Source organism: Epinephelus lanceolatus, chromosome 12, assembly GCF_041903045.1.
Source record: "Epinephelus lanceolatus isolate andai-2023 chromosome 12, ASM4190304v1, whole genome shotgun sequence".
NCBI classification, from domain to species: Eukaryota; Metazoa; Chordata; class Actinopteri; order Perciformes; family Serranidae; genus Epinephelus; species Epinephelus lanceolatus.
The window spans coordinates 5,072,888-5,099,907 of NC_135745.1; the positions used below are offsets into that span (position 1 = coordinate 5,072,888).

At 40.1% G+C, this 27,020-nt stretch overlaps 1 protein-coding gene across 2 annotated transcripts in view; it reads left to right on the forward strand.

Annotated features, from left to right (window-relative positions):
- cntnap2b (contactin associated protein 2b) overlaps positions 1-24,276 on the forward strand; it is an 87,692-nt gene extending 63,416 nt beyond the window's left edge. For both annotated transcript variants that reach the window (XM_078172890.1, XM_033651044.2), the window contains exons 10-25: positions 2,141-2,303; positions 2,479-2,585; positions 2,817-2,936; positions 7,518-7,633; positions 8,717-8,801; positions 8,893-9,049; positions 10,357-10,484; positions 10,617-10,787; positions 11,233-11,451; positions 14,665-14,901; positions 15,043-15,276; positions 15,473-15,606; positions 16,640-16,733; positions 18,364-18,594; positions 18,700-18,774; positions 19,719-24,276. In XM_078172890.1, coding sequence (XP_078029016.1) covers positions 2,141-2,303; positions 2,479-2,585; positions 2,817-2,936; positions 7,518-7,633; positions 8,717-8,801; positions 8,893-9,049; positions 10,357-10,484; positions 10,617-10,787; positions 11,233-11,451; positions 14,665-14,901; positions 15,043-15,276; positions 15,473-15,606; positions 16,640-16,733; positions 18,364-18,594; positions 18,700-18,774; positions 19,719-19,918 — 2,471 coding nt within the window. In that variant the 3' untranslated portion in view covers positions 19,919-24,276. The remainder of the gene's footprint in view (positions 1-2,140; positions 2,304-2,478; positions 2,586-2,816; positions 2,937-7,517; positions 7,634-8,716; positions 8,802-8,892; positions 9,050-10,356; positions 10,485-10,616; positions 10,788-11,232; positions 11,452-14,664; positions 14,902-15,042; positions 15,277-15,472; positions 15,607-16,639; positions 16,734-18,363; positions 18,595-18,699; positions 18,775-19,718) is intronic.
- Positions 24,277-27,020: the final 2,744 nt, after the last annotated feature.

Below are 27,020 nucleotides of genomic sequence, written 5' to 3' on the forward strand. Positions count from 1 at the left end.
TGTTTTATTTAATTATAACAATGCCTTTTTTAACTTTATTAAACATAACTTTATTTAAAGGGGCAATAAGCAAAATTCATCATTTCTAGATTGAAGGAATTAAAAAATCGCTATGTGAAGAACTAGAGGTGTAATTTCATCTGGAGTATAGCATGACCTCACACACCCTCTCTCTGTGTTGATCTCCAGCCCCTTGTTTACAAGCCGGTCCGGCTGCGCGTTCATGTGAATCCCCCCCCTCAGAGCCCTTGGCCCTCCCTTCCCTATAAAAGGCTACAGCCAGCGAGCAATGGCAGCGCGTATTTTCGAAGTGAAATGGCGGAGTCAAATGTCTGTTTTAATTAGTGTTACAGTAACGTTAGGCACATGTCGCTATGTCGATTCAATTAAATTTAATGTTACAATCGTAGCATGGGTTAATGTCCAGAGCTTGAGTTATTAGTGGCTCGGTCCCAGCAATGGGTCAGGCGTTTCGGTTGTGTTAGGTGAGTAGCCCGGCAGTCCAGCTAACATTTGCAATTAGCATTGTAAAATGTAGCCCAGCGGGTAGCCTGGTGGGCTGTGTTTAGCTATTCCCCTGCCTACTTCAATGATGATGGTACCTGTAATAAATGTAATATATTTGCTGAGATGGAGGCGAGGCTCACTGACTAGAAGAGCTGGTAGAAGCGCTCCATAGCTGTAAGTTAATCCAGTAGCCGTAGTAGCTCTAGTGCAAACTCCGGGAGCTAACGCTAACGTTCCTACTCTTCTGCGTGAGCCTGCCAGGCTCCGGTGCTCACAGAGAAGGGTAGGAACGTTAGCGTGGCAGCCGACTAGTGCTAACGTTAACAGGAAAGCAGGGAAATAGCTAAACACAGCAGAGACCGAGAGTGAGTGAAAGACATCGCTAACTGCTAAACTAAGCCAAACTAAGTTGGCTGTTTAGGTTTTATTTCCTCGCCCCTGTGGCGAGTGAATCTGCCTGTAGTGAAACCTGGGCTAACCGGTGCTTCCTCCTCAGGCTCCACTTCACTCAGCTGCCAGCACAGCCAGTTAGCCTCCGCTAGCTTCACAGCTAGCCCCGGCTCTCCGTTTGGATCCAACCGGAGATCCAAGCCCTGGTTTGTTATTCAGGTTAAAGTGGGAAGAAGCAGCAGGTATATCGGGCAGCTGAGTGAAGTGGAGCCTGCGGAAGAAACACCGGGACCGTCTGGATGTAATAGTCCGTGGAGATGCTGCGGTGTTCGGCTGCACATACGAGGCGAGTGGGGTGGGGGGATGGAGAGCAGAGGTAGAGGGAGGTGTGGCTCATGACACACTTTGTTTTGGTCTACAGGCAGTGCACAACAGCAAACCTAACGGTGAAACGATTTCGCTTTTTGCCCCTTTAACTCTATTGTAATGTACTATTATTTTTAAGCCATATCACCTAGCCCTAACACCAAGGCAGAGTCCTGGATCAGGTCGGGTACCCTCGGGTATGTAGTGGGTGACCCGCAGTAAAGGTGATTTGTGAATGGTGTTTTGTCTGCCAATATAATGGTAGGGAAAACACTGTGTGGTTCCAATCGTGGGTGTTGAATTGGAAATATATTAAAATGAAATGAGAATAATGATAATTTAATTTCATGTTTTATCGTTTTAATCCTCTGAATGCTGACCTTGTGTGTTGGCCCTATCTCTTGCACCACATGGAATATGAGAACAGCTTCAATCAGGTGTGTTACCAACACACCTGATTGGGACATTACTGCGTAGATTTACTGTTCAATATTATGAGAGTAAGCAAGAATTATACATTCTATGGTGCAGTATTGCGTGTCACGTTGCAAGTTTGGGAGCAAGTTTTGAAAATCTGGCTCATGCAGGACTCTGTACCAAGGTGTCTTCAACACTTTACAATGAAAACAATACAAACACAGTGTATAAACAAGCAGCATTGATAGTGTAAAATAAAACACACTAATCAAAAACTAACTAAAATATAGCATAAAATAAACCACAGTGGGGGCTTGGACTCAAGTATTTCTGAGGCTTGGGTGTGGAAGAAAGATGCAGCACAGACAAAGTGTTCAATGTCAAGAGCACAGAGTTCATTCTATCACTATTTCTCCACTGGTTGTGATAATGACCTTTGACCTCCTCTGCTTGTCTCCAGGTAACTTCTTGCACACCAACACCCGATCACTTCAGCGCTCCTTTCAAGGCTGCATGCAGATGATCCACGTAGATGACCATCTAGCTGACCTCAGGGCTGTGGAGCAGGGCCTCATTGGAACCTTTGAAAATGTCAGCCTGGATATGTGTGCCATTATAGACAGGTATGCAACCCAATCACAGTTATAAACTTAAGACTGACATAATAGAGAAAGCTCAGACTCAGGGGAAGTTCTGGTGCCTCACAGCAAATATCATGGGTTAGAAAATGGTCCCTGCTGTGTTCTGGCTGAGTTCACATGAGTTCCCTCCACTGTCCCTCTGTGTGTGTCCTGTCAGGTGTGTTCCTAATCACTGTGAGCACGGTGGGCACTGTTCTCAGACGTGGGATACATTCAGCTGCAACTGTAGCAGCACTGGATACACTGGAGCTACCTGCCATACCTGTAAGTGTAGACAGACACACGTACCTGTACTTCTACTTTTGTTGACATAATGCATTCCCTGGCCCTTTACCCTAACCCTAACCTAAACCTAATTTTGACCTGAAACTCATAACCATGTCTGGCCTTTAAAAAATGAGGATTGGTCAAAATGTCCTCACTTTTCATAAATGTGCTCACTCTTTTGGTTAAAAACATGTTTAGGTCCTCACTAGTTGTGTGTCTCCCATGTAGCGATGTATCAGCAGTCCTGTGAGGAGTATAAGCACCAGGGCAAGAGCTCAGGGAGCTACTGGATTGACCCAGATGGCAGTGGACCTATCTCCCCCTTCAGAGTCAGCTGTGACATGACAGGTGAGATGTCACTGCAAAAACAGTTTAGGGTTAAACCATTTAATTTTCTCATGCCACTCTGGGAAGGACAGCAAAAGAAAAAGTTTCTCTTACAGTTTATATCCATGTCTGTGAAAACATGGATGCTTCCACTCACTTCTTCCCCCCAGCAGCACAGAAGATCTATACAATCATCACAGTTTTAAGGTGGACACTAGGGCTGCACGATTCTGGGAAAAATGTGAATCATGATTTTTTTGCTTAGAATTGAGATTACGATTCTCTGGCACGATTTTTTCCCACACAAGTTGAAATGTTTATTGCACCCATAAACTTTGACAAATGAAAAAAAAAAAAATCAATTCAGTCAGCTATAAAAGTACAGTGCAGTATTTAAATGTAAACCACTTATTTATTACTTATCACTTTATTATTCATTTATAATTTATCTTAGTCTGGGCCGTTGTAAATATTATACTATACTAACTTAATTGAATTCAACTCACCAATAGCCAGATGAAGCCTGTGACCATAACACTGCAGCCAGGTACAGTCGTTGATTGAGATGGCCTTTACTATGTTTTGACCATTGTCTGTTGTTGTTGTTAGAAGGGTATGGCGTTACATTGTACATTATCTCCGTTAAAGATGTCTGTGTTGTCGGGCAACAGGAACTTTCCTGTTTCTTGCCTTGCATGGCTTCATCATATTGCACTTTGTGGTGACGTTTAAGGTGATTGTAAAGATTTGTGGTGTTGCCTTGCGGTGCTGCTATGACGGCAAAACACGGCTTGCAACGGATTTCAGACTGATTTTCATCATCTTGCCTAAATCCAAAATATTTCTGCACCACCGAATGCGAGCCTTTTGTCGGAACGAGTTCGCTTTGTGTGGTTGGCTGATTCTCGTCACTACCACCTGGGTTTTCATCAATGTTTAGTTTGTATTTAGTTGTCTTTATCACAACTTTCCTCCGTATCTGCACTCTTTAAACTTTTCTCTCGTACTCACTCGCTGCTGCAGCTAGCCTGCTAGCAGTGTTGCCAGATCTTGGGAGAAACAAGCAACCAGGGCTATGGAAACAAGCCCAGCTAGCAAGCGTGACTAATAAGCGGACCTGGCAACCCTGCCTACTAGTTTCGAAAGACTGCCGCCAGTTACCTCTTCTGGCTTCTACATGAAATCACGTGATGTGGAGCCGCTTTGTCATAGGGTGAGGGAGAATGCAACGCTAGAGCAGCACTTGGGGTGCTTGAGACATCTACTTTACTATGACAGCTACCAGAGTTTGTTTGCAATGCCGCTTGTGAAATAATGCTGGAAAATCATTGTCATTTAGAAATTGGATCGCATGTAGGTGTGAATCAAGATCAGGATCTTCTTATAATTAACCGTGCGGACCTAGTGGACACCCAAGATTAGTGTCACCAATTCGGTATCTGACCAAATATTTCCCCTTCTGTCCTTCTGTTCCTGAGACAAGACATTGAGTAATGGCCAGAAAAGAGTTGCAGAACATTTTGATGTCACAGTGAAGTTGACCTTTGACCTTTTGGATATAAAATGTCATCACTTCATTATTTTATTCTATTAGACATTTGTGTGAAGTTTTGTCATAATTGGTGTATGGATTCTTGAGTTATAACCAAAAACATATTTTGTGAGGTCACACTGACCTTGACCTTTGACCTTCGACCACAAAATTCTAATCAGTTTATTCTTCAGTTCAAATGAATGTTTGTGCCAAATCTGAAGAAATTTCCTCAAGCTGTTCTCAAGATGTTGTGTTCACGACAATCAGATGGATGCAAGGTCTCAGCAACCTTGACCTTTGACCCTTGACCACCAAAATTTAACCAGGTCATCCTTGAGTATAAGTGGACATTTGTGCCAAATTTGAAGAAATTCCCTTGAGGTGTTATTGAAATTCACAAGTATGGGGGACAGGCGACGTGAAAACATTATGTCTCCAGTCACAGCTATTGCTGGCACTGAGGCATAAAAACAAACCTGAAAAGCTTTTGTAAATTGGTGCATTGGATTAAACATAATGCCAGCAGCTGTTTTTATAGACTTCCTCTGCTGAGTTTGACAGAGATTTGCTCTTAATTCCTTTGTTAATGCAACTTCTTATGTGAGTGCTCTGATTAATGATTTTATGCTTTGATTTTGAAACAGTAGCCTTATGTTATGTTGTTGCTACAGGCTGAATTGCAGTGTCACCAGACATAAAAATGATATATGGCTACCACTATCAGTAGCCTGCATATGAGACATTTAGGAAACATCAGAAAATTGTAGGGATGCACGATAACTATCGGGCTGAACAGGAAATGATTACATCATTCTGATAAGTCCGATATCATGACGAATAGCCCCGATAACACATATAATTTTGTCAGCACGGCAGTGCCCCGCTCCCGCTATGAGACCTGAATGGCGCAGTGAATGCTGCGTTCAAGTAACGTCGGCATAATCAGAAAAACTCTTTCTGACTGGGAAAATTCAAGAATACCCCCTCAAGTCGGAAAACAACTCATTAACTCGGTCATAATTTCACACAGACGCGCACACTCTCTCTCTCTCTCTCTCTCTCACACACACACACACACACACACACACACACACACAGACGCGCACACTCTCTCTCACACTAGTGTTGCACGGTATACTGGTACCAACGGTAGACCGCGGCACTAAAACTCCACAGTACATATGATACCATAATGTTGGAGTACTGTAGTATTACGGTACCTCATGGTACCACCACTGTGGGATAAGTTCAAAGTCCAGTCTCAAGAGGGTGAGTGTCCATGTACTGTCCAATAATGGCGTGCGCTGTCCAATAATGGCGAATCCTGCCTGTTGTGGGTTGAACGGGGGTCAAATATGGCGGTCATAGTGCTCCGTGACGCAAGATAAGGGCTTACCGGTGACGGAGAAGTCCGGCTCCAGGTCCAATAATGTCCTCTTGTTGGTGTCATGACTGCCCAGTAGTACCTGGACAGCCGAGCTGTGGCGGCACATAGGTATGTGGCGTGTCAGAGGAGAAACTAGCCATTCACATTTCTCTCTTTGTGGCAGGTAACGCTCCACAAACCTCAGCGCACATAAGGGACTGTTCTTTACTTATGAAGGGACTGCTCTTTACTTGTCAGGGGAGGAGGGTGGCTGGTTGATTTTTATTTTATTAATTTATTTTATTTTGATCCCTCCTATGTTAATCACTTATTCATGCTGTTTTTGAAGTATGAATAAGTCAATAAGTAATTTATTCTATTGAAATATCATTGATGTATTATAGAAAAGTAATTTATCTTTTTATAAATGACAAAAGGCACATCTGCCTCATTTTTGCTGTGGTATCGTGATACTACTCAGAACCGTGATACTGTCACTGGTATCGTACCGTGGGTCCCAATTTTGGTACCGTGACAACACTATCTCACACACACACACACACACACACAGACACGGTCTCTCTCTCTCTCTCTCTCTCTCTCTCTCTCTCTTTCTTTCTCTTTCTCTCTCTCTCTTTCTCTCTATTCTAATATGAGATAAAAGAACAACTGAACCTCATTTACCTTAGTGAAAAGGTATTCATTTCAATGGAACCATAAGCCAAAATTCTTTAAACTTATTTTTTTGTTACTATGGAATGCACTTTTTCAGTTTGTTTACATAGACAAGTCTGACTTGTTCAGTGCAGTCATTTTCTATATATATTTATTTTTTTGAACTTCTGGAATGAACTTTTTCAGTTTGTAATCCCGATGCATGTATTTGCCTCAGTTCAAGGGGCCTTTATTTTTATATCATTAAGTAATGCACCTTATTTAAATTGATGTTCATTTGAGATATCAAATAGTTTTTTTGTTTGACATCTTTTCGAAAATGTTTGAGATGCTTGCCAATAGTTTTTCATTGGAAAAAATAAATATCTCTTCATTTAAAGGGTCAAAACTGTTTTGGTTTTGTTCATAGTATTGATGTCATGATCTTAGGTATATACATATATGTATATATATATATATATATATATATATATATATATATATATATACTGTATATGTTTGTGTATATGTGTTATCGGTTATCAGTTATCGGTATCGGCCTTTCGGAGCAGAAAGTTATCGGTTATCGGTATCAGTTTAAAAGAAAAGTTATCGTGCATCCCTAGAAAATTGTATGCATTGTATGTATGTATTGTATAATGTTGCTTTGGGGCATGTAAATACACATCTTGTTGGATCACTTTATTTAGCATCCATGTAAACAAATAAGTCGGAATCTTTGATTACAATGATTTCAATCAGACAAAAGAAATATTGTTCATGTAACCGCAGCTACTGTGGAAAGTAGAACTAAAGTTCTACTTGCCACACTTATCTTTTACAGCTGTGCGTAACACACCCAAAATGTCTGTTAAACATTCAAGAACATGCGTTTGTGAATGTAGTACAGTAGCTACTGTAGAATCAAACCATTCATCTGTCATGCTTTTTTACTTCATACTAAATAAGTTATTATGCATCTGTGTGTAGCGTAAATAAATCTTTGCTGAAGAATGATGAATTACCATTATTTTTTCTGGTCTTTTAGAGGAAAAGGTTTGGACCACACTGAAGAACAACCTGTCTCCTCAGACATCAGTCACCAGTGCAGACCAGGAGGGGAAGGCAGTGCTGCAGATTATTTACAATGTGACTGATGAACAGGTAGAGAATGATTACACACTTAGACTCACAGTAGTTCACCTGGATGTAGCACTTAGACTTAAGATCAGTTTTTGGAAGGAGGTAAATTTAAGTTTAAATGTAAGTGAAAACAGGCCTGTGTAACTGACAATTGTACATTAAAAAATATTGTATATGCCAGCATGAACAAAAAAAGTCACAGACCTGTACTCTGCTGGGACACATGGTAATTTCAGAATAATTTACTTCCACAGCACAATATTTTCCTTTTCATTAGTACAACAACATCATGTCATACTCACCACCCTGCTGCCCTTACTGAAGTTTCTTTGATTAACACTAATACTTATCATCCATTTATTTAACACGCTTCTCCTCTCTGGATTTTCCCATTGATGTTAAACTACGGTCAATCTGTTTAGTCCGCTCAGTACTGAATGGGTCTAATCTGTAATCATTGAAACCTCAACAGGTTTAATTCAACACTGAAACATTATGAACAAAAAATTGTACAGTACATAACCATGACATGTTGCACAGATTCAAGGCCACTCCAACAAGAAAAAAAGCAATAATCAGTATTTTATGACATGATGATGTCTTTAAAGGTGGACCAGTTGATAACTAACTGACAACACTGGGGGGATCATGAAGTGTAGCATGTGAAACATCTTTCCTCCATAGCATATACCAAAATATGTCAAGATAAGCAGGTATTGTGTAATAAAGAGAAAACTTCTTCATATAACAAGATAAAGTGATGTTGTTATAACAAGAAAAGCTTCTTATTAAAACAGAATAATCTGCTATTTACTGATAATGGAAAATATGATATTATGCCATGAAGAAACTTTGATATAAATGAGAATGATGTTATTGTAACAGCAAAAACTAAGAACCAGAGTTTATTTTGTCATGGTGGCAGCGATACACTGCTGTGATGCCAGTACATCTAAAAGTTGATCAAAACATTTTTATATTGTAATCAATTCCAAATAACTGCTACTAGTCATTGTCAAAAAAATGAAACATTTGTTGTGTACAATGAAAGAGCACATAAAAACAAGTTGTCTCTCTGACTCCTTTCTCTGTGTGTGTGTCCAGATGTTGTCAGTCACCAGCAGTGCAGAGTACTGTGATCAGTATGTAGCCTACGCCTGCCGAATGTCTCGTCTGCTCAACAGTCCTGGTAAAGTTTCCCTTAGCATGTAGTCTGACTTGAGAAATGATCTGATGAAAGTGAAAGTAAACTGACTCCAGGCTGTTGGTTTGACTCTCAGATGGTGTCCCGTTTACCTGGTGGGTAGGAAGAGCCAATGAGAGGCATTCTTACTGGGGGGGTTCAGGACCAGGGATTCAGAAGTGTGCCTGTGGTATCGAACACAACTGCACTGACCACAAACACTACTGCAACTGTGATGCTGACCAGCGCACCTGGTGAGTGGACCACTGCTTGGCTGCCGCTTGCCACATAGTCTTTGTCTTCAACAAATTAGCACTGACTGGATGCTGGGGAGCACTTCATCCCAGCACTTCATCAAAAAGAGCTCCCGCCTCTTTTTGTAATGGCGTGCTCTGCATGGGTATGTTTCTGTGACAATATTGTAACACTGACATTAGCTAGGTCGCTAATGTAATGCCACATTAACAGAGGGTTGACTACACTTTTAACATCAAGCTTACAAAGCAAACGGTGACAAAAGCACAACACTCACCAGCAAGATCGGGGGTCTGCCGGCCGAGCTTCTCCCAAAAAATGAGCTTTTCTGTCTTTGTTGTCATGATTAGACAGTAGCGTAGCTAAAGAAGTGGCCGTGATGTCATCGGCACCTTTCTTAAAAGCTTGGCACATACGCGCTCTCCTTATTGGGAACAACTGAAAAAAGTCACATACGCTGAAAAAAACATATTATGTTGACACAGGCCCTAATATATGCAAGAAACTATTCTTTTTTCGGTTTATGTACTTAGATTAGCTCTTAAGGGCCTGTGTCCACATAGCGCTTTGTTTCAGCAGAAAAGTGCTGGCAGGGCCCTGGGGAGTGCTTCATCCCAGCGCCTCATTAAAAAAGCTCCCTGTGCTTTTTTAAATGTGCTCCCCATGGGTATGTTTCTATCACAACAATATATTGACACTAACATTAGCTACTTTGCGACCATAATACTACATTAACAGAGGGTTGACTATACAGGTAACAACAAGCTAACAAAGCAAATGGTGAGAAAAGCACAGCACTCACCAGCAACAGCTTAAGGCACTTGAAGGTGCCACACAAAAAAGACGGAGCGCTCTGAAAAAAGACGCTGGGCACAAGTTTTTTTTCTCTAGGCCACCACATGCACTCTCTCCTCAATTGGAAAAAGAAACAGGTGCTAAGAAAAAAAAACACTATGTGGATACAGGCCCTTACATGCATACTTAAATGATGCAGTAGACTATGTTAGTAGATAGGTCGGCTGTGTTTACCTTCAAATTATAGGCTATAGTTATGATAATAGTTTATTTATAGGATCTATGTTTGGCTGCTGGTATTTCTGCCCTACGGGACTATACTATAAAGCAGTTTGTGTGCTGATAATGCTGTGTGCTTAAATAGATTCAGTGTCACCAGTAAAGCACTATCACACCCAGGCCGTAAAAATATTTTCTCTGAGTAGGAAAACACTGTCGCATGATCCTGATTTAACTGATGTGTGTGTCTCCCTGTGTGTGTGTGTGTGTGTGTGTGTGTGTGTGTGTGCAGGAGGGAGGATGCAGGCCTGTTGGTGTATAAAGACCATTTGCCAGTCAGTCAGGTTGTGGTTGGTGACACAAGCAGAGCTGGATCTGAGGCTAAAGTGACTATAGGACCACTCAAATGCCAGGGGGACCGTGAGTCTCTCTCTCTCTCTCTCTCTCACACACACTTACACACAAATGAATCTTTCACCAGATATTGAAATATTTCATATCATCAGAGAACTATTAATACTTTCCTCTGTGTCTTGCTGTTGTTTTCTGAAGGGAACTTCTGGAACGCAGCGTCCTTCACCAGCCCTGCCTCGTACCTCCACTTTCCTTCCTTCAGAGGAGAAACCAGCACTGACATCTCCTTCTACTTTAAGACCTCGTCCACTCATGGAGTCTTTCTGGAGAACCTGGGAACCAGTGACTTCCTTCACATTGAACTCAGAGGTGTGTCTGTGTGTGGACACTACACACATTTTAGAATTGTTTCAATGGCAATTAAACACTGCAAGTTAAGATATGAGTAAAAAAAGGGGGAAAAAAATGAACATAGATATTTTACACCAAAATAATGGTATGCTATGTTTGTTCCATGTGTTTTTTTAATTTAGTATGGCAGGCACTAACAGACAGAAATTCAGTAAAATGTATGTTTATGTCACAAAGTGCTTTTCCTTCTTTCTTTCTTCTCTTAAAGGAAACTGTATTGAAACACATAATATTAATGAGATAAGATGTAAAATGTAGTAAAAAACTGACAGTAAGACATGCATAGTTAAAGAAGGCACCAGTATAAGTAGTAAAAGGCCCTCTAGTTAAAGAGTTTTCAGGAGTGATTATAAGATGCTAAAGTCTTAAAACATCACTCATGTTTTGATCCCGGTGCTCCCAGGAGGCTCGATGGTCCTCTTCTCTTTTGATGTGGGCAGTGAGCGGGTGGAGCTCAGCGTTCACTCGCCGGTGCCTCTGAACAACGACCAATGGTATCGTGTGGAGGCTGAGAAGAACATCAAGGAAGCGGTGCTGCAGCTTAATGGACAGTACAGAGAGGTCAGACCCATGCCCCCACAGGGACACACCAAACTGGAGTTCTACAGTGAGCTATATGTTGGTAAGACGCACACACCTCATGTGCTGTACTGTTCTCCACAGTTGTCACATGTAATGTCATACACCACTCCAGTATTACCACATCTTCATCTTGTTCCTGTCTTTACGGTGACTCAGCAGAGATCATAAAATGTTGAATGTGATAGTTCCCTGTGAGTGTGCATTTGACAGCTATTTTAGATTTATTCTTAGTTCTTTGATTAAAACTTTAGTCACATTTTAGTCATTTTTATCCTTCATTGTTTTAGTCTAGTTCTAGTCAAAGATATGTCATTACATCTTAGTCAACTTTTAGTCAGAGTGTTTTCTCTCTTTAAAACAATTACAATAGTAATAGAGGAATAATAATACGTATCGGAAATTAGAATCAAGGTGACAGGTTGTATCAAGTGCAGAAATTTCATTCAGACATCTGTTTTTTTTTTACAACTACAACTGATTTCTACACAAGTCATTGTTGATTCTGATACCTATTTTAGATTCAGTCCTTACTCATTAGTTTTACTCACATTTTAGTCATTTTTAAACTCCAAACGTTTTAGTCGACAGAAATTCATGACATTTTAGTTAACTTTAAGTCATTATGTTTTCTGTGGTTTCTTTTTATCATTAAACTAATCCAGTTAGGCTAATTCATGTATCAGAAATTAATATCAAGGTGACAGGTTGTACAAAAATTTCATTAAGAACACAAATTTCTGAACACTTAAACTGTCATCCAGCAATTTTTGATAGGTTTGAGGGGTGATTTAGGAGCAAACACTTACTGACCATCATTTCTTTATTTATGATCTCAAAAACTTTGAGATCACAAATAACTAATATGAGATAACTTGACAACCATTTGTAACTAGGAGCCTCATTTATGAAACTGCAGAGAAATCAATACTTACTGTTTGTGTACTTATGTAGGAAATGTATGTATGCCAAAAAGATATTCTAATTTATAAAACTGTGTCTCCACCTGCCAGACCGCAGTTTCCTTTTATAAATCCCAAATCAACTTGGACTTGGTCTGCATGTGGATCAGCCTCATGTCCTGCCCCCTACACGCCCACATTCAACCATAAATGGTCAGTGCAGAGCATCTCATCAGTGCTGATGCATAGACATGAACCGTCTGATCAGTGGTTCAGTGCAGTAAACCATGCAACGACCAAGAGGAAAATCAAGTTGTTTTCATGTTAAGAGGTGCTTGTGGGTAAGCTGGAGGTTAGAAAGCACAGAGCCTATTGTTTGGTGGACAGTGGAGTCACAGACTAAAGAAAAGGCCGCTGCTTGTTGCTGCTGTTAATGCAGTGAGTTCATCAAATAGGACACTGGCTGACGTATTTTATTTGTTAAAGTGGATGCCAAAAAAAAAGAAAAAAAAAAAAAAAAAGAATTGCACCCCTATGTCTTTGCTAATTTACGCCATCCATACGTGCAGGTGGTGAAGATGTGCAGGTGAGAAGTGCAGTACTGCAGTGTCTCCAGTGCGCTCTGTGTGCCTGACAGCACACCTGTGTTCTGTGCAGCTATTTTATACACAAAAAACTATCTGAAAACTAAAATGGTAAATGGCAATATATGCACAGTATTAGAAAAGATTATTAAAAACTGTTGACGCAGTGTACTGCAATTATTTAATGCTGAATTTCTACAATGAACGACGTTAATTTCATCACTTAGCATGGATAACGTTGTTGAGGTGACAGTGAATCCGTATATTCATGCTTATTATTGGGTAAAGGAAAGCCAAACTTTCCTGAATCCTGTCACCTGCCACAGCCTAGTATCATCCAGCTGTGCATGGTGCTCTGCACAGCTGACCACGAGTATCTACGGCATACAGCCCGGCCCCTCTCCTCTCATATGTGCTCCCAGGGTGGGAATGTGATGGTGAGACAGCGCTAATGAAATACAAAGCAGGATTTGATTTGAGATTTAAGGTGACATATATTTTGCTATTAAAAGATGCTCATGAAAAAGTTCTGGTTCACTGGCACAAACACAAATAACATTTGTATGTTCATGAAGTGGATCTGTAAGATTATTATACATTTAATGATTCCTCTCACATCTAATTTCCACAGTCTGGCTTTAATTCACCACCTCACCATCTGTATCTCCAAAATGTGCATACCCATGGGTCAGAGTTTCCCTAAATTTACGTCCTTGTCAAGTTATTCTTAATAAATCCTAATTCATATTTAGAAAGTGGTGCAAGCACTTTTCAAGCCCTTTTTTGTATATAGGCAGTGGTTATAAATGAGTCCCCAGGTTCACTGATAACTCTGACTTATCTTTCTTACTGTTAAGAAGCAGAAACATATCTTAATTTCAGCCTGAATTATTTTTAAATCTGCAGCATGTTAGTCTGGAGGTTTAAACTTGTGTCCTCTCACAGAGTTGGTGATTGAAATGAAACTGAAAGGAAAACTGCACTGAGTTCAGACAGTTTACTTACAACACAACTACACTCACAGATAACCGAGAATCCTACCTGTCAAGTCCGGTGGCTGCTCGCTCTGCTGCGGTTAGGCGGCTAACAAGAAGAGTTAGCTGCTAACAGCTGCCGCTGCAACCAACAAACTATAAATTCATTCAGCAGCTCCACCATTCACAATCAGACACACACAGCTGCTTATTTACTGCAGAATTACAGTTCCCACCTCACGCTGAACGCTAAGGCTGCTCCACTGTGAGTGTTTTGCAGGCTAACAAAACATCCTGGCACTGACTATTTACAGCATTTTCCTATTTGGTGGCCCTTCAATCTCGTACTGTTCATACAGGATTAGAAAATCATTGCAAACACGGCTTCCTAGTCGTGATATAATAATTTGATATTAATAATAGTTGATATAATAATAATTTAGCATTCTGTTCTCCTCGTCCATCTCGTCTTGTCAGCAAAAACAAAACATACCACAGTTCACCGTTTTTATTATCAAAAATCTATTTTTATCTCGTCAACGTCGTCAAGACTCTGACTAGATGTTCCACAACCATTTCCGGGAGTCCCACTGGGATGAGCCTTCAAAACACAATGAAAAAAACTTTGTATCAGTTAATGATAACAATGTACATTTGTATAGCTACAACTTCTCTGTAACATTCGGTGTGCTGATGGAATGGCTAATGAGTCAGTGGCTGTGAATCATGAATGAAACAGCTGTAGACTTCAGTGCAATGCTTAAACTAATGCCGTGCTTTATGTCTTCTTTCCCAGGTGCTTCAAGTGGTCAGAGGGGTTTCCTGGGCTGCATGCGAGCTCTGAAGGTAAATGGAGTGACCTTTGACCTTGAGGAGAGGGCACAGGTAACTCCAGGGGTAAATCCAGGCTGCCAGGGCCACTGCAGCAGTTATGGGCTGCACTGCAGAAATGGAGGGAAGTGTGTGGAACAGTACAATGGATACTCCTGTGACTGCTCCCTCACTGCGTATGATGGACCCTTCTGCACCGATGGTATGGCCTCCAACACTGAAAGAAACTACAGTAGAGCAGATTACATCATTTTAGATTAGATTGATTCAAAAAGATGTAGCAACTAAGAGTGATCAACATTTTAAAGGTCTTTTAATTTCCCTTCCTTCTTCTGTGTGTTAGATGTTGGCGGCTACTTTGAGACAGGAACCCTGGTGCGTTATGACTTTCTGTCAGAGGTGGGATCTTTCGCGCCGCAGGAGGTGAAAAGCATGTCGGGTGTCGGTGGTCCTAGTGAGGCCAACCTGACCCAGGAGGAGCTGGTTTTTAGCTTCAGCACCTCTAGCGCTCCTAGCATCCTGGTCTACATCAGCTCCAGAACTCAGGACTACCTAGCTGTGGTGCTCAGACACAACGGTGGGCTTATCAACATCATTGCTGATCAAGTTTTTATTTATCATAAATTTATCTGAAAAAAATTGTATATTATATATACATATATATATATGTTGTATATTGTATATTGTATATATATTGTATATATAATGTAACAGCTGTTACATTATTATCTTGCTATAAGACATACTTAATGTCTCTCTGTGTGTGTGTACAGGCACTCTCCAGATTCGCTACAGTCTCGGGGGTCTAACGGAACCTTACACCATAGATGTTGACCATCGTAACATGGCCAACGGACAGCCTCACTCTGTCAACATAACAAGGAACTTAAGGGAGATACGACTACAGGTTAGTGCTTCCTGCAGCTACAATAGTACCTGACAAGGTCAAACCAAATACTGTATGCTGCAAATACGTGGGGAAAAAAGGGTCACATTGCTTTAAAGTAATAGTTGTTATTATGTTTTTTATGTTTTTTTTTTCTGAAATGAGAATCAAGTTGACAGGTTGTATACAGGTTTTATAAAATTTTCATTTAGACAATTTTTTCCTGCAACTACGAATCATTTCTACACACTTACAATCTGTCATTTCTCCAACAGTTGTTGACAGGTTTGAGGGGTGATTTATGAGCACACACTTACTGATCATCATTTGAAAAGCTCAACATCTCTCTGTTTATGCTCTCAAAAACTTTGACACCACAAATAACTAATCTGAGAAAACTAGGATTTGTACCCAGGGTCATTATAAACTCATCTGACATCCATCTCACTGTTAAGAAGCAGAGAAAGAACTTCATTAAAGCCTGAATTCTTTCTTAATCTGCAACATGTTAGTCTGGAGGTTTAAACTTGTGTCTTCTCACAGAGTCGGTAGTTAAAACTAATTTTTCATCTCTGCCAGAGAAAACTGAGTTCAGACTGTTTACTTACAACACAGCTACACTGACAGATAACTGAGCCTCATACCTGCCTGTCAAACAGCATCAACCCATAAACCTTCTATAGACAGTCCAGACTGAGTACAAATGGCCATTGTGTGGGTGAAGTATTCCTTTAAATGCACCTACTGCGGTTCATTCAGAAGAACAGGGACACTGATTCTGTAAAGATACATTGTTGTTGAATTTACTGTATGTAATCTTTCCATGCTGTGAGCAGCACAACAAAATTCTTTACACCTCCAGTCGAGGACAAATAATACTGATATGTGCAGGGATAGATACCACAAGAGTTAGACATTTATTTAATTTTATTTTTAGGTCACCTTGCCTTTTAAAGCCCACAGATGAACAGTTCTCGGTGGTAATGACAACAGAGCAGATTAAAGTTATTAGTAAGATTTGTCACTGTTCCTTTCCTCTGTCCATATTTATCAGCTGGACCACTACCCAGTTGCCACATACACCCTACCTGAGGCCTCTGACACCCAGTTCAACTTGGTCAAAAGTATCTTTCTTGGAAAGGTCTTTGGTAAGTGTGAAGATGAGTTGAAGTGTGTGTGTGTGTGTGTGTGTGTGTGTGTGTGTGAAGATCCTTTTCAGACAGGATTGATTTCTCTAAAGCCTATTTACACCTGGTATTAACATGTTTTTCAGTGATCTAAACACAAGTGGACAGCGGGGCACATTGTTGTTCACACCTGTGTCTACCATGCGTCTCCAGCTCACCACTTGTGTTCAGATTTCAATACTGCCTAATCCATTATGCTAGAAGAACAGAGGGCCCTGTGCACAGTTATTACGTCCTCACTCTCATTTGCTAGCTGCTCACCAGCCATGTTAACAGTTGTGTCGGTAAACTGGAGATTTCGCTGGAAGCAGAATTAAACACAGTTCCTTCCAGAGGGTAATACAATTGACGGTCATGCAGCACTTTGTCCAACAGATAGTAACAGTGGTGATTGTTTTTAGCTTGACTTCCTCTTGTTTTTGTCATGGAAAAAAGGTCATTGACAAACAATTTTTGCCATAGTATTTGTCAGTGAAATGAACACTCCTGCAAGTGGTTTAAGTGATCTAATCTCAATTTGTCTTGGTGGTTGTTTACACTTGTATTTAGTGCTGTTAGATTTTAATCCTGTTTAGATGGTGTCTGTGTGTGATTTTCCTCCTTCTGTTCCACTATCACATTACATCACTATTTCGGGCTTTTTGCCTTTAATGTTCAGGATAGAGTGAAATGGGGGAGAGAGAGAGAGTGGGGGGTTGACATGCAGCAAATGGTTGCAAGCTGGAGTCGAACCTGTGACTGCTGCGGCGAGGCATCGCCATTGTACATGGGGCGCTGGCACTATCCACTGCCCTACCAACGCCCCAGTCACCAACTACTTATCAGTTTGCTCCTTGGTTCACCAATCACGCACAGTACAACTGGTAATTTAAAGTGTATCTATGAGAACTGGAAGCCCACTGGTGAACAGGGTCACATGATTTATCCACTTGTCTATTACAGAACCTCTTACTGTTGTTTGGCAGTGATTAAAACTGGCATCCAGAATATTAAATTTCAAGGAGCATGGCAAATGTTTTATTACCCACCTCCCTCTGGAATAATAATCTCATCCAACTGGATCCTAATTCTATAGTCGTATTTTAAAGTGCCTACAAGACAAAGAAGCCTTATCTGACAGACTGATTTCAAATTTCAAGCCAATCAAAAAAGGAAAAGAAATTTAACAGTAGATGGTTGAAAGAAAGCAAAAACTGAGGTTATTCCAAGCAGGGGCTTTGCTGTTGGACACAATGGACAAAAAAATCTGTAAAGGGTAGTAGTAATGAGTTGTATCTACTTACTGAAGTATTGATCTGCCTGTCCCTGGAGTGCATATAAAATATGCAGAGATAGTACAGAACTGTCAAATCCAGACACAGTCATGTGTAGCTGAAGCAACGTAGCAGTGCTTTCCCCATGGCCAAACAAATTCGTGCAGACTCTGTCTACTGACCATGCTGAGACTATGAGTAGAGATATTAAGTTTTTCTTAGTCATGTAGAAGGTAACACTCTGCCATGAAAAGAGGTTCGGTTGTTTTGCTTGGTAAGTTTTGTAATTGTCTGACAGTGTTAAAAAGAATAAAATGCTTGCTGTGTCTGTCTTGTAGAAACGGGACAGATTGACCCCATCCTAATCGAGCGCTACAACACGCCAGGCTTTGTAGGCTGTCTGTCAAGGGTTCAGTGGAACAGCGTGGCGCCGTTGAAAGCTGCACTGCGCTCAGGTCTGGCAGCACCCGTCAGCACCCATGGGATTCTGGTCCCATCCAACTGTGGAGCCTCACCCCTGACCATCTCCCCCATGGCCTCAGCTAGTGACCCCTGGCACATAGAAGCAGGTAGAGACACAGACAAACTGACAATCCAGTATCAAGGAACATTAGAACATGCCAGAGTGAAAATATATGTCAGAATTTAGAGAACAAATGTTGCTTTGTCCACAGCTGGAGCTGTTTTCCCCTTTAATGAGGACATGGCCAATGGCGATGGAGTGGATCGAAACTCTGCAATAATTGGAGGTAAATCTCAATTAACTTTTAACTACCAAATGTTAGAGCTGCAGCTGGGAACAGTCTTTAAAGGGGACCTATTGTGCTCTTTTTCAGGTTCATACTTGTATTTTGGGTTTCTGTTCACATGCTTTAATATAACACTATATTTAATGTTAACTAAATTTGTACTCACAAGAACCTTAGTGGTGTAACGCCTGGGCCACGCTACCCGCATGAGCAGCGCTGCTCAGGTATGTTGCAGCTGCTGCTCAGTAGTGGAACATCTAGAGAACAAGAGTCTCACCTATTTTTTCTGCGTGCTGTGCATGCTTTTCAACAAAAATAGACAGTGAAAATGGTCTTTTGATAATTATGTTGACATTATACAATCTTTCACTGCAGTTTCACTGTCTGTATCTGTCACAGACATGAATATATAAAACATTTCTTTTTAACTCAACCTTTCCTGTTTCCTTTTCAAAATGAAAGCCCTCTGACAAAGTTTCTGTTGAAAGAATCCCTTCATTTTTCAACAGAAGGCTTTTTACCCATGAATTATTGTTATGACTGTGTTGTTGACGATGCAGTTTCTTGCACGACACCACCTTCGTGGTACCCGTTACCATGAAGGTGGTTATCAACTGTCTGTTAACCCAGGCTTTCTGCTTCTGGCTATGTGCTCATTTCCATAAAAACAAGTAAAATTAAGTATTCAGTACTTCATTTGACTCATAGGAATGAACACTCCATTAATGAAGGAAAGAAAAATGGCTGTTGTAGCTGATGCAATGACTCTTATTCTGAAAATGTCGAAGGGGCACTGCGCTGATCAGACACATGGCCAGTTTACTCATGAAGAGTTCTACTGTTCACTGTGTTTGTGTGAGTGCAGCTTTAGAAACATCAAAACTGTATATTTAATCTTTACAGTCTATAGTTAAAAGTGAAGTGCTCACTTGTTTTGTTTCCAGGCATCATCTCCATGGTGATCTTCACTGTCCTCTGCATCATGGTGTTTGTGATCCGTCATATGTTCCGTCATAAAGGCTCCTACCACACCAATGAGGCCAAGGGAGCGGAGTCAGCAGACTGTGCCGACGCAGCAATCATCGTCAACGACCCAGCCTTCACCGAAACCATCGACGAGAGCAAGAAGGAGTGGTTCATCTGAACCCCTCTGCACAGCACAGCACGGACACATGACGTTAGGATGTATGTAGTTTTCTAAGCATAGGGAGTAGTAGTGAGGTCACCACCTGTGGAACCTCGAAGATGTGCCGAGTGGTTTATTTAAAAACTTTATGGACAATGGACACCATGGCATTACAGCGTGGGTATTAAAGCACAGGGCACAGTGTTGCCTGGCAGAGCCCGTGTGAAGATGTGGAGCGGTTTATTTTAACTTTATTTAAAATGGACAGTGTGACAGGATGACAGCCTTCAGATGGTGTAGAGGATGGTGCCATGAAGTTGCAGGCCTTGGATGAGTGAGTGTGTTCGTTAGCTTTTATTTTAATATTTATTTATTTATATAATTTTTAATTTGATTTCAGTCTATGTATGTATTTATGTATTCATATTTAAGTCATATATTTTTTCATAAAAGTTCTAACTTTGTTTACATTTATTTATTTTTATAGATTCATATCTTTATGCCTTCGTGCAATGTGCTGGTATTTCAGACAATTAGGGTATTAATGATAATGATCATTAGTCCCAATAATTCTCTACATCTGTAGCAATGCTCATAAAGTCCATTTTTTTCAGTATTGAATATCATGTTTTATCATTTGCCTTATTTGAATTCATTTCAGTTCAATTTAATTTTAGCCTTAAGACTGAAAACTTTGGTGTGTGTGTGTGTGTGTGTGTGTGTGTGTGAGCGTGAGTGAGTGAGTGTGCATGCGCGCTGGCTTGCTTGTCTGTAAAGGAGATGTAGCCATGACTTTGTCCACATCATTTGGACTATGAACAGAAAGGAAACGTCACACTTCTATTTATTTTTGCATCTACATCACTGACAAGTGTCTCTTAATGACTTTGAGCATTGATTGTTGAAATTCTTAATGATTGCATTATTTTTATTTGACTGTTTCTGCTGCCAGATGAGTTCAGGGGTGAGTTCAGTTTTTGAAGAATGAACTGAGTCCTGTCAGTCCACAAGAACTTGATGCACTGGTTTGTTTGTGTTTTTCAGATTTGTGAGGCAGAGGTTGTCTTATGTTAGCAATGCTGGTACATAATGCAAAAAGAAAAAAAAAAACACTTGTCAAAAAGTGATACCACATTCCAGGAGGTTTCTTAACAGGTCTCTTAACAGAATTGCAATTTAAGGAACATTACAACATTGTGGAAATCTTTTTTTGCCATCTGACTGTCAGATAAGATTGAGTTATCTTGGTGTGTCTAGTATGACAGCACAAAGATTGGAAGCAGGAGGAAACTGCTAGTCTGGCTCCATAACAAGTGAACCAATACACCTACCAACAACTCCATTGCTGCAATTTATATTGTCAGTGTTGTTAGCTAGTACAGTAAGCTCTCTCCAAGAGCCATCTTTGTTGACAGAAAGAGGTAAGATAGAGCTTAAACTAGGGTTGGGCGATATATCTTATATACTCGATGGATCGGGGTTTGTTTCACGTGGGATGTATGAAATGACTATATCTCAAACATCAAGTATAAATGGTCACGTGTTCTTTTTTTTAAGCCACCAGCATGAGACTTGCTTCAGTGTTTCAGTTTTCACGCTCTCTCCTGTGGCTCTCCGCCACCCACAGACACAAACACATAAAGAAAGACAAACATGATACGTCACATACACTCCTTCACCTATCCAGATCACTTTCCTCTGAGCGACAGTGTGTGAGCAGGCGAGGTGTGTTTCTCATCTGCAGGACTCCAGATCATGCCCATTTACTCACATTTTGTGACCATGGAGCACCACTGCAACTTGTAAATATTATTAATATATGGCCTGGAGAGCTGTTAGTTTGTTTCCAGCTTACAGTGAATAAATCCTCACATTTAAAGGTGCTACAGCAACAGTTTAACTTCATCAAGACATCAAGACTTTCTGCCAGATATAAACCAGGTGCTTCAAAATAAAAGCACCAGTGGTTCTGCTTTGATTTATTTGATTGTAACAATACTTTATTTAACTTTATTATAACAGTAATTGCCCTGCAATAGTCTGCCGACCTGTCCAGGGTGTATCCTGCCTCTCGCCCTATGTCAGCTGGGATAGGCTCCTGCCCCCCTGCGACCCCCAACAGGATATGCGGTTACAGAAAATGAATGAATGAATAACAGTACTTCAGTTAACTTTATAATGACATTAGCTACTTTTTTTAACTTAATTGTTACTATCATTCATTTAATAATTCTGTATTTTCGTAGACAACAGTTGTTTAGAGGAGATTTCAAAATATTGTGATATATATCATGAATCGCGATAATGCCTTAAAATATTGCAATATTATTTCAGTCATATCAGCCAGCCCTCACTCAAGTCTGACAATCCTACTATGAGGACAGGAATTTCAGTGTTCTGGTTGGTAAAGAAATACCACCAATACTTACAGCACCTAAAACTATTATGTCTTTTTTGATTTCTACACAAGATAAAATGTGTGAAACATGGATTGGAGTTATTAGAAGCAGGCCTGAAGTCAGAGCCACTTAAATCCATGAGGTCCAAGTCCAAATGGTTTTATGATAAATTTAAGAAAGAGTCCAAATGGGGTTTGGATGTGACTTAAAGGGACAGTTCACACCAAAATTAAAAATAAACATTTTTCTCTTACCTGTAGTGCTATTTATCAGTCTAGGTAGTTTTGGTGTGAGTTACCAAGTGTTGGGGATATTGCCCGTAGAGATGTCTGCCTTGTAGGAACTCAGTAGAATCTCAGTCTATTGAACCACACCTGCCAACCATATCATTGTGCAGAAGGAAGTATGCATCCACTGCTAGCTCATCGAGCACCAGCTAACATTACAGCTCAGCCGAGGGGGATGCATCTTGCACAGTAACGAGTACGAGCCTCTCATGCATGAGTAGATGCAAGCTTTCTTCTGCATGGTGATACAGTTTGCAGGTGTCGTTCAGTAGAAAGAAAATAGTTCCTACATGAAACTGCTCACAACAAGGATCATGATTTCTGGATAGAGACATTGCTGTTGAGTTTTTCAAATGTGTTTGTTGGGGCTTTTTAGCACCACAAGCTCGTTGCCATCTAGTTCCATTATATTGGAGAGAACACAGACATTTCCAATACTCGGCAACTCACATCAAAACAATTTAGATTGCTAAATAGCACTAAAGTTTTGATTTGGGGTTGAACTGTCTCTTTTAGATAGAGCCCAAATGGGCTTGACATGAAACTGAACAAAAAATTACTCTTGCCCTCCTGTTTCTTTTAGTGCATGTCAACAACTTCTAAAGGAACAGCAAAAAAAAAAAAAAAGATACTTTTGTCACAAGCATACTCCTCCACAGTGTTACAAGCTAACTATAAATATCTGATGTCTTAGTTTAAGGTGAAGACACACTACTGAAAATGATCAGTATGGTGTAAATGAGAGCCAGGAACGGTATATGTGATCTTGAGTTCAGGGCGCTGCAGCCTCTCTAGTCTGCTCATACAGCAGCCAGCTGGCTGTTCAAAAATCAGAAAATTAAAAGCTAAAGACAAGGCTAAACCAAGGTTAAAACATCCGTAAGATTAGGACACGTTTGAAATAACATAACATATCGAGAAAAATTGAGTACTACAGCTCTGGTTGGAAGGTGTAATTATTTCACTTGTGATAGATGAGCAGTTATCTCTGTGCTGGATGAGAGATGAAACTGATACTGGTCATCTCGTCCAAGATGGCAAAACAAGTAATTTGCCTAAATGGTAGTTTCTCTCTTCCTTTAAATGGACATAATCAGCCTCTACTGGCAGCATGTTGGGAACTACAACTTCCCCAGCTCCTAAGAAAGTTTCTCTTATTTTATTTACATGGTATTTTGGAACCTAGATTCACCAGTGCTACTGATTTTAATTTGTTAAGATTTAGTGAATTTGGGGTTAGAGGTCAGCCTCTTCCTGAACAAGGTAGAACAACTCTTTGCTAAGTCTTCAGATAGACTCAAAGGACTCTTAGTTCTTCTAAAATCTGACCTTTATAGGCCTGACCTGTCTTTTATTTTTCAGAAGTAGGATGATGTTTCTGGAAAAGAATGTTTGTTACCCACATACAAGTCTATGGCTTACATCCTGACATTTGATTGTATTGCATTTGTATTCCTTTGACTGCACTGCAGTGTAATGGCATGCTGTTTGACACTGAATGACACACACGTTTCTGTTTGATAAGCCACTGTAGCATCACATTGCTTTTTCTTCATGTTATATGTATAAAACTTTGCTTAACTGTTCTTCTCTTTATAGCCGATTTTTCATTCTTTGTGCTTTTCTCATTGTCTTGAAAAAAATTATGCTTCCCCCTGGAAAGACCAGTAAAATATCAGTACAAATCTTACACTGGCTAATATAAGTTTTTTGACCAAACACAGCTGGATCCAGATGATTTACATCTGGAAGAGAACTATGATTGATTGCCCCCAGCTTTCAACAGAAACTGCTACTTGAAAAAAGAAACTAAAATTACTGTCCCACGGTTGTATACCTCTGTTCACCAGTCAAGTTTCTCTTACAGTTTACATCCATATCTGTGAAAACATGAATGCTTCACACACATCTTCCCAAAGACAACACAGAAGACCTATTCAATCAGCACAGTTTCAAGGTGGACACCCAAGATGAGTGTCACCAGTTTAGTATCTGACCAAATGTCTTCCCTTCTGTTCCTGAGATATGATACTGAGTGACAGCCAGAAAAGTGTTTTTGCAGAACATTATAATGTCACAGCAAAGCTGACCTTTGACTTTTGGACACAAAAAGTCAGCACTCATTTTATCCTATTAGACATTTATGTGGAATTTTGTCATAATAAAAGTTTTGTGAGGTCACACTGACCTTGACCTTTGACCACCTTATTGAGATATTGCATTCATGAGAATGAGATGGATGCAAGGTCACAGTGACCTTGACTCTATACCACAAAAATCTAATCAGTTCATCCTTGAATCCAAGAGAACGTCTGTGCTAAATATAAAGAAATTCCCAAGGCATTCATGAGATATCATGTTCATGAAAATGGCACAAACTTATGGACGTACTGATGGACAACCAAAAACATAATGCCTCAGGCCACTGCTATCGCAGTTGTGGAGGCATTTAAAAGAAAAAAAAATATCAATATGGAGATGTTATGGAACTGGAGATGTAGCATGCATTAATCTACAGAAAAACAGAAAGCTCAAGAGAGCGTAAACATCTTGAACTCTATGCCAAACCCACAATAGACTGTGTAAGCCTAAATTGAGGTCAGCTCCTCATAACAGAGAGGGCTCCCTCAGAACAAATGATGACTTGCAGTGACTTTAAAAGTGACATGTCAAAATGCAGACACTCCACCAGAGGGCAGCATCAAACAATAAATAAATCTTCTTATTTCAATTTGATTGTTTTTATACAACATATTTTTAGCAATTCATCAAACCTGACATGACAATACTGTAATACACCCCTGCAAAAGTACATGAATGTGGGTGTCGCTCATGGTGGCAGACATGCACTGACCATCACTTTCCTCCACTGAGGGCCCACCTACAATAAAATGTCAGTGGCATGGGATGTAAATGACACCCTGTAGTCTTAAAACACAAAATCTTTAAGCAGAACATTGAAAACACTATCAAAAAATTCACTGTTGGCCAAGACTTAAATTACATGCTATAGGCCTATGGGACATTAGTATAGAGTATTTTTTGCTGCTTAGTTGAATGATGATGAAACTACTCTGAATATGTCACATAAAACATTTTAAAGTAACACCAGACTGTTTCTGCTGCTGAAGTAAAGAGTGGAAAAATAGTTAATGACTAATGAGGTCTATCTGACTGAAATGTGACATTTATAATAACAGGAGGCAATAAACAGTGTGTGGATTATTTTACTAGCAAAATATTATGTTTTATCCTAGTTCTCATCACACAGGTGTCTCATGTTATGTTGAGCTGCAGTGATGGAACCAGAGTGTAAAATAGCAACACTGTCAGCAATCACTGTGGACTAAAGTAAACTTTGCATAATTTCTAAGAGTGCTAAAATCATGTGTCTGTTGATGTTAATGATCTCCGTTTGTTAGAAGCTCTGTTTCAAAACCAGTGGAAAAAAAACCTGGAACACTGATATATATATATATCGTAGGCTTTTCTTTTTTACCCGAGACTTACTTTTTTCTTCAGTGATCTTACTGGTCAGATTTCGGGATGTTGACAGGCTGTGATCCAATACCCTGAAGTTAACCCGCTCCAGAGCAGGTTAGCTGTTCAGCATAAGTTACCTGGTGATTTATCCCGGTAAAAAGAGAACCAGCTTCGTAAACGATGAGTTAACTCTTAAGTTACCTCGCTAACTTCAAATCCTGCTTCATAGTACAGACCTCTGGACTCCTGCATAAAGAAACCTTTATTTTGTTATAGATTTTTAGACTTTTTTTGTGATAAATCAATCAGCTGGTGCCACTTATTAGATAAGGTCAACTCTAAGGAGCAGGAGCATGACTACCAAATCACAATGATCTGCTATATGAGTACTACATTATTCACAACATCCTCAAACACCAATATATGATAGCAGAGCATATTATATGAATGCACACAACTATACACAGAATGATAAAAAAGAAAGGACAAAATATAACAAAGCATGTCCAACAAGGTGATGCTGGTACATGCAGATGTCTAAAAAACAAGAAAAATTAAGTGTTTCTTTCAGGCCTAGAGGCTGTTCAGTTCTGAAAAGAAAGATCTATCTACTTTCTGCATGTACCAGCATGTCACAGAGATTGTGGCCTCTGGAATGGACAAAAAAGGGCAAATTAGAAAACACGTTTTTTTCCCAAGTCACCAGCAGATAGAATATGCTAGTGTCTGATTATGACCTCCTTTATTTGTTGCTGATAGGGCCGTAGCTTGTACAACATATCAGGTTTTTCAGATGGAGGTATTTTAGTGGGCAGCCCAGTAAGCTTTGGATAAAGTTGAATTAAGTCAGTTCTCTCTTGTGTCTCCTCTGCCATCCTTACTTGACATTAAGTGAACACAGGTTTTTTTTTTTTTTTTGTGGAATCCCTCTGTGATTTGTCCTTAAAACAT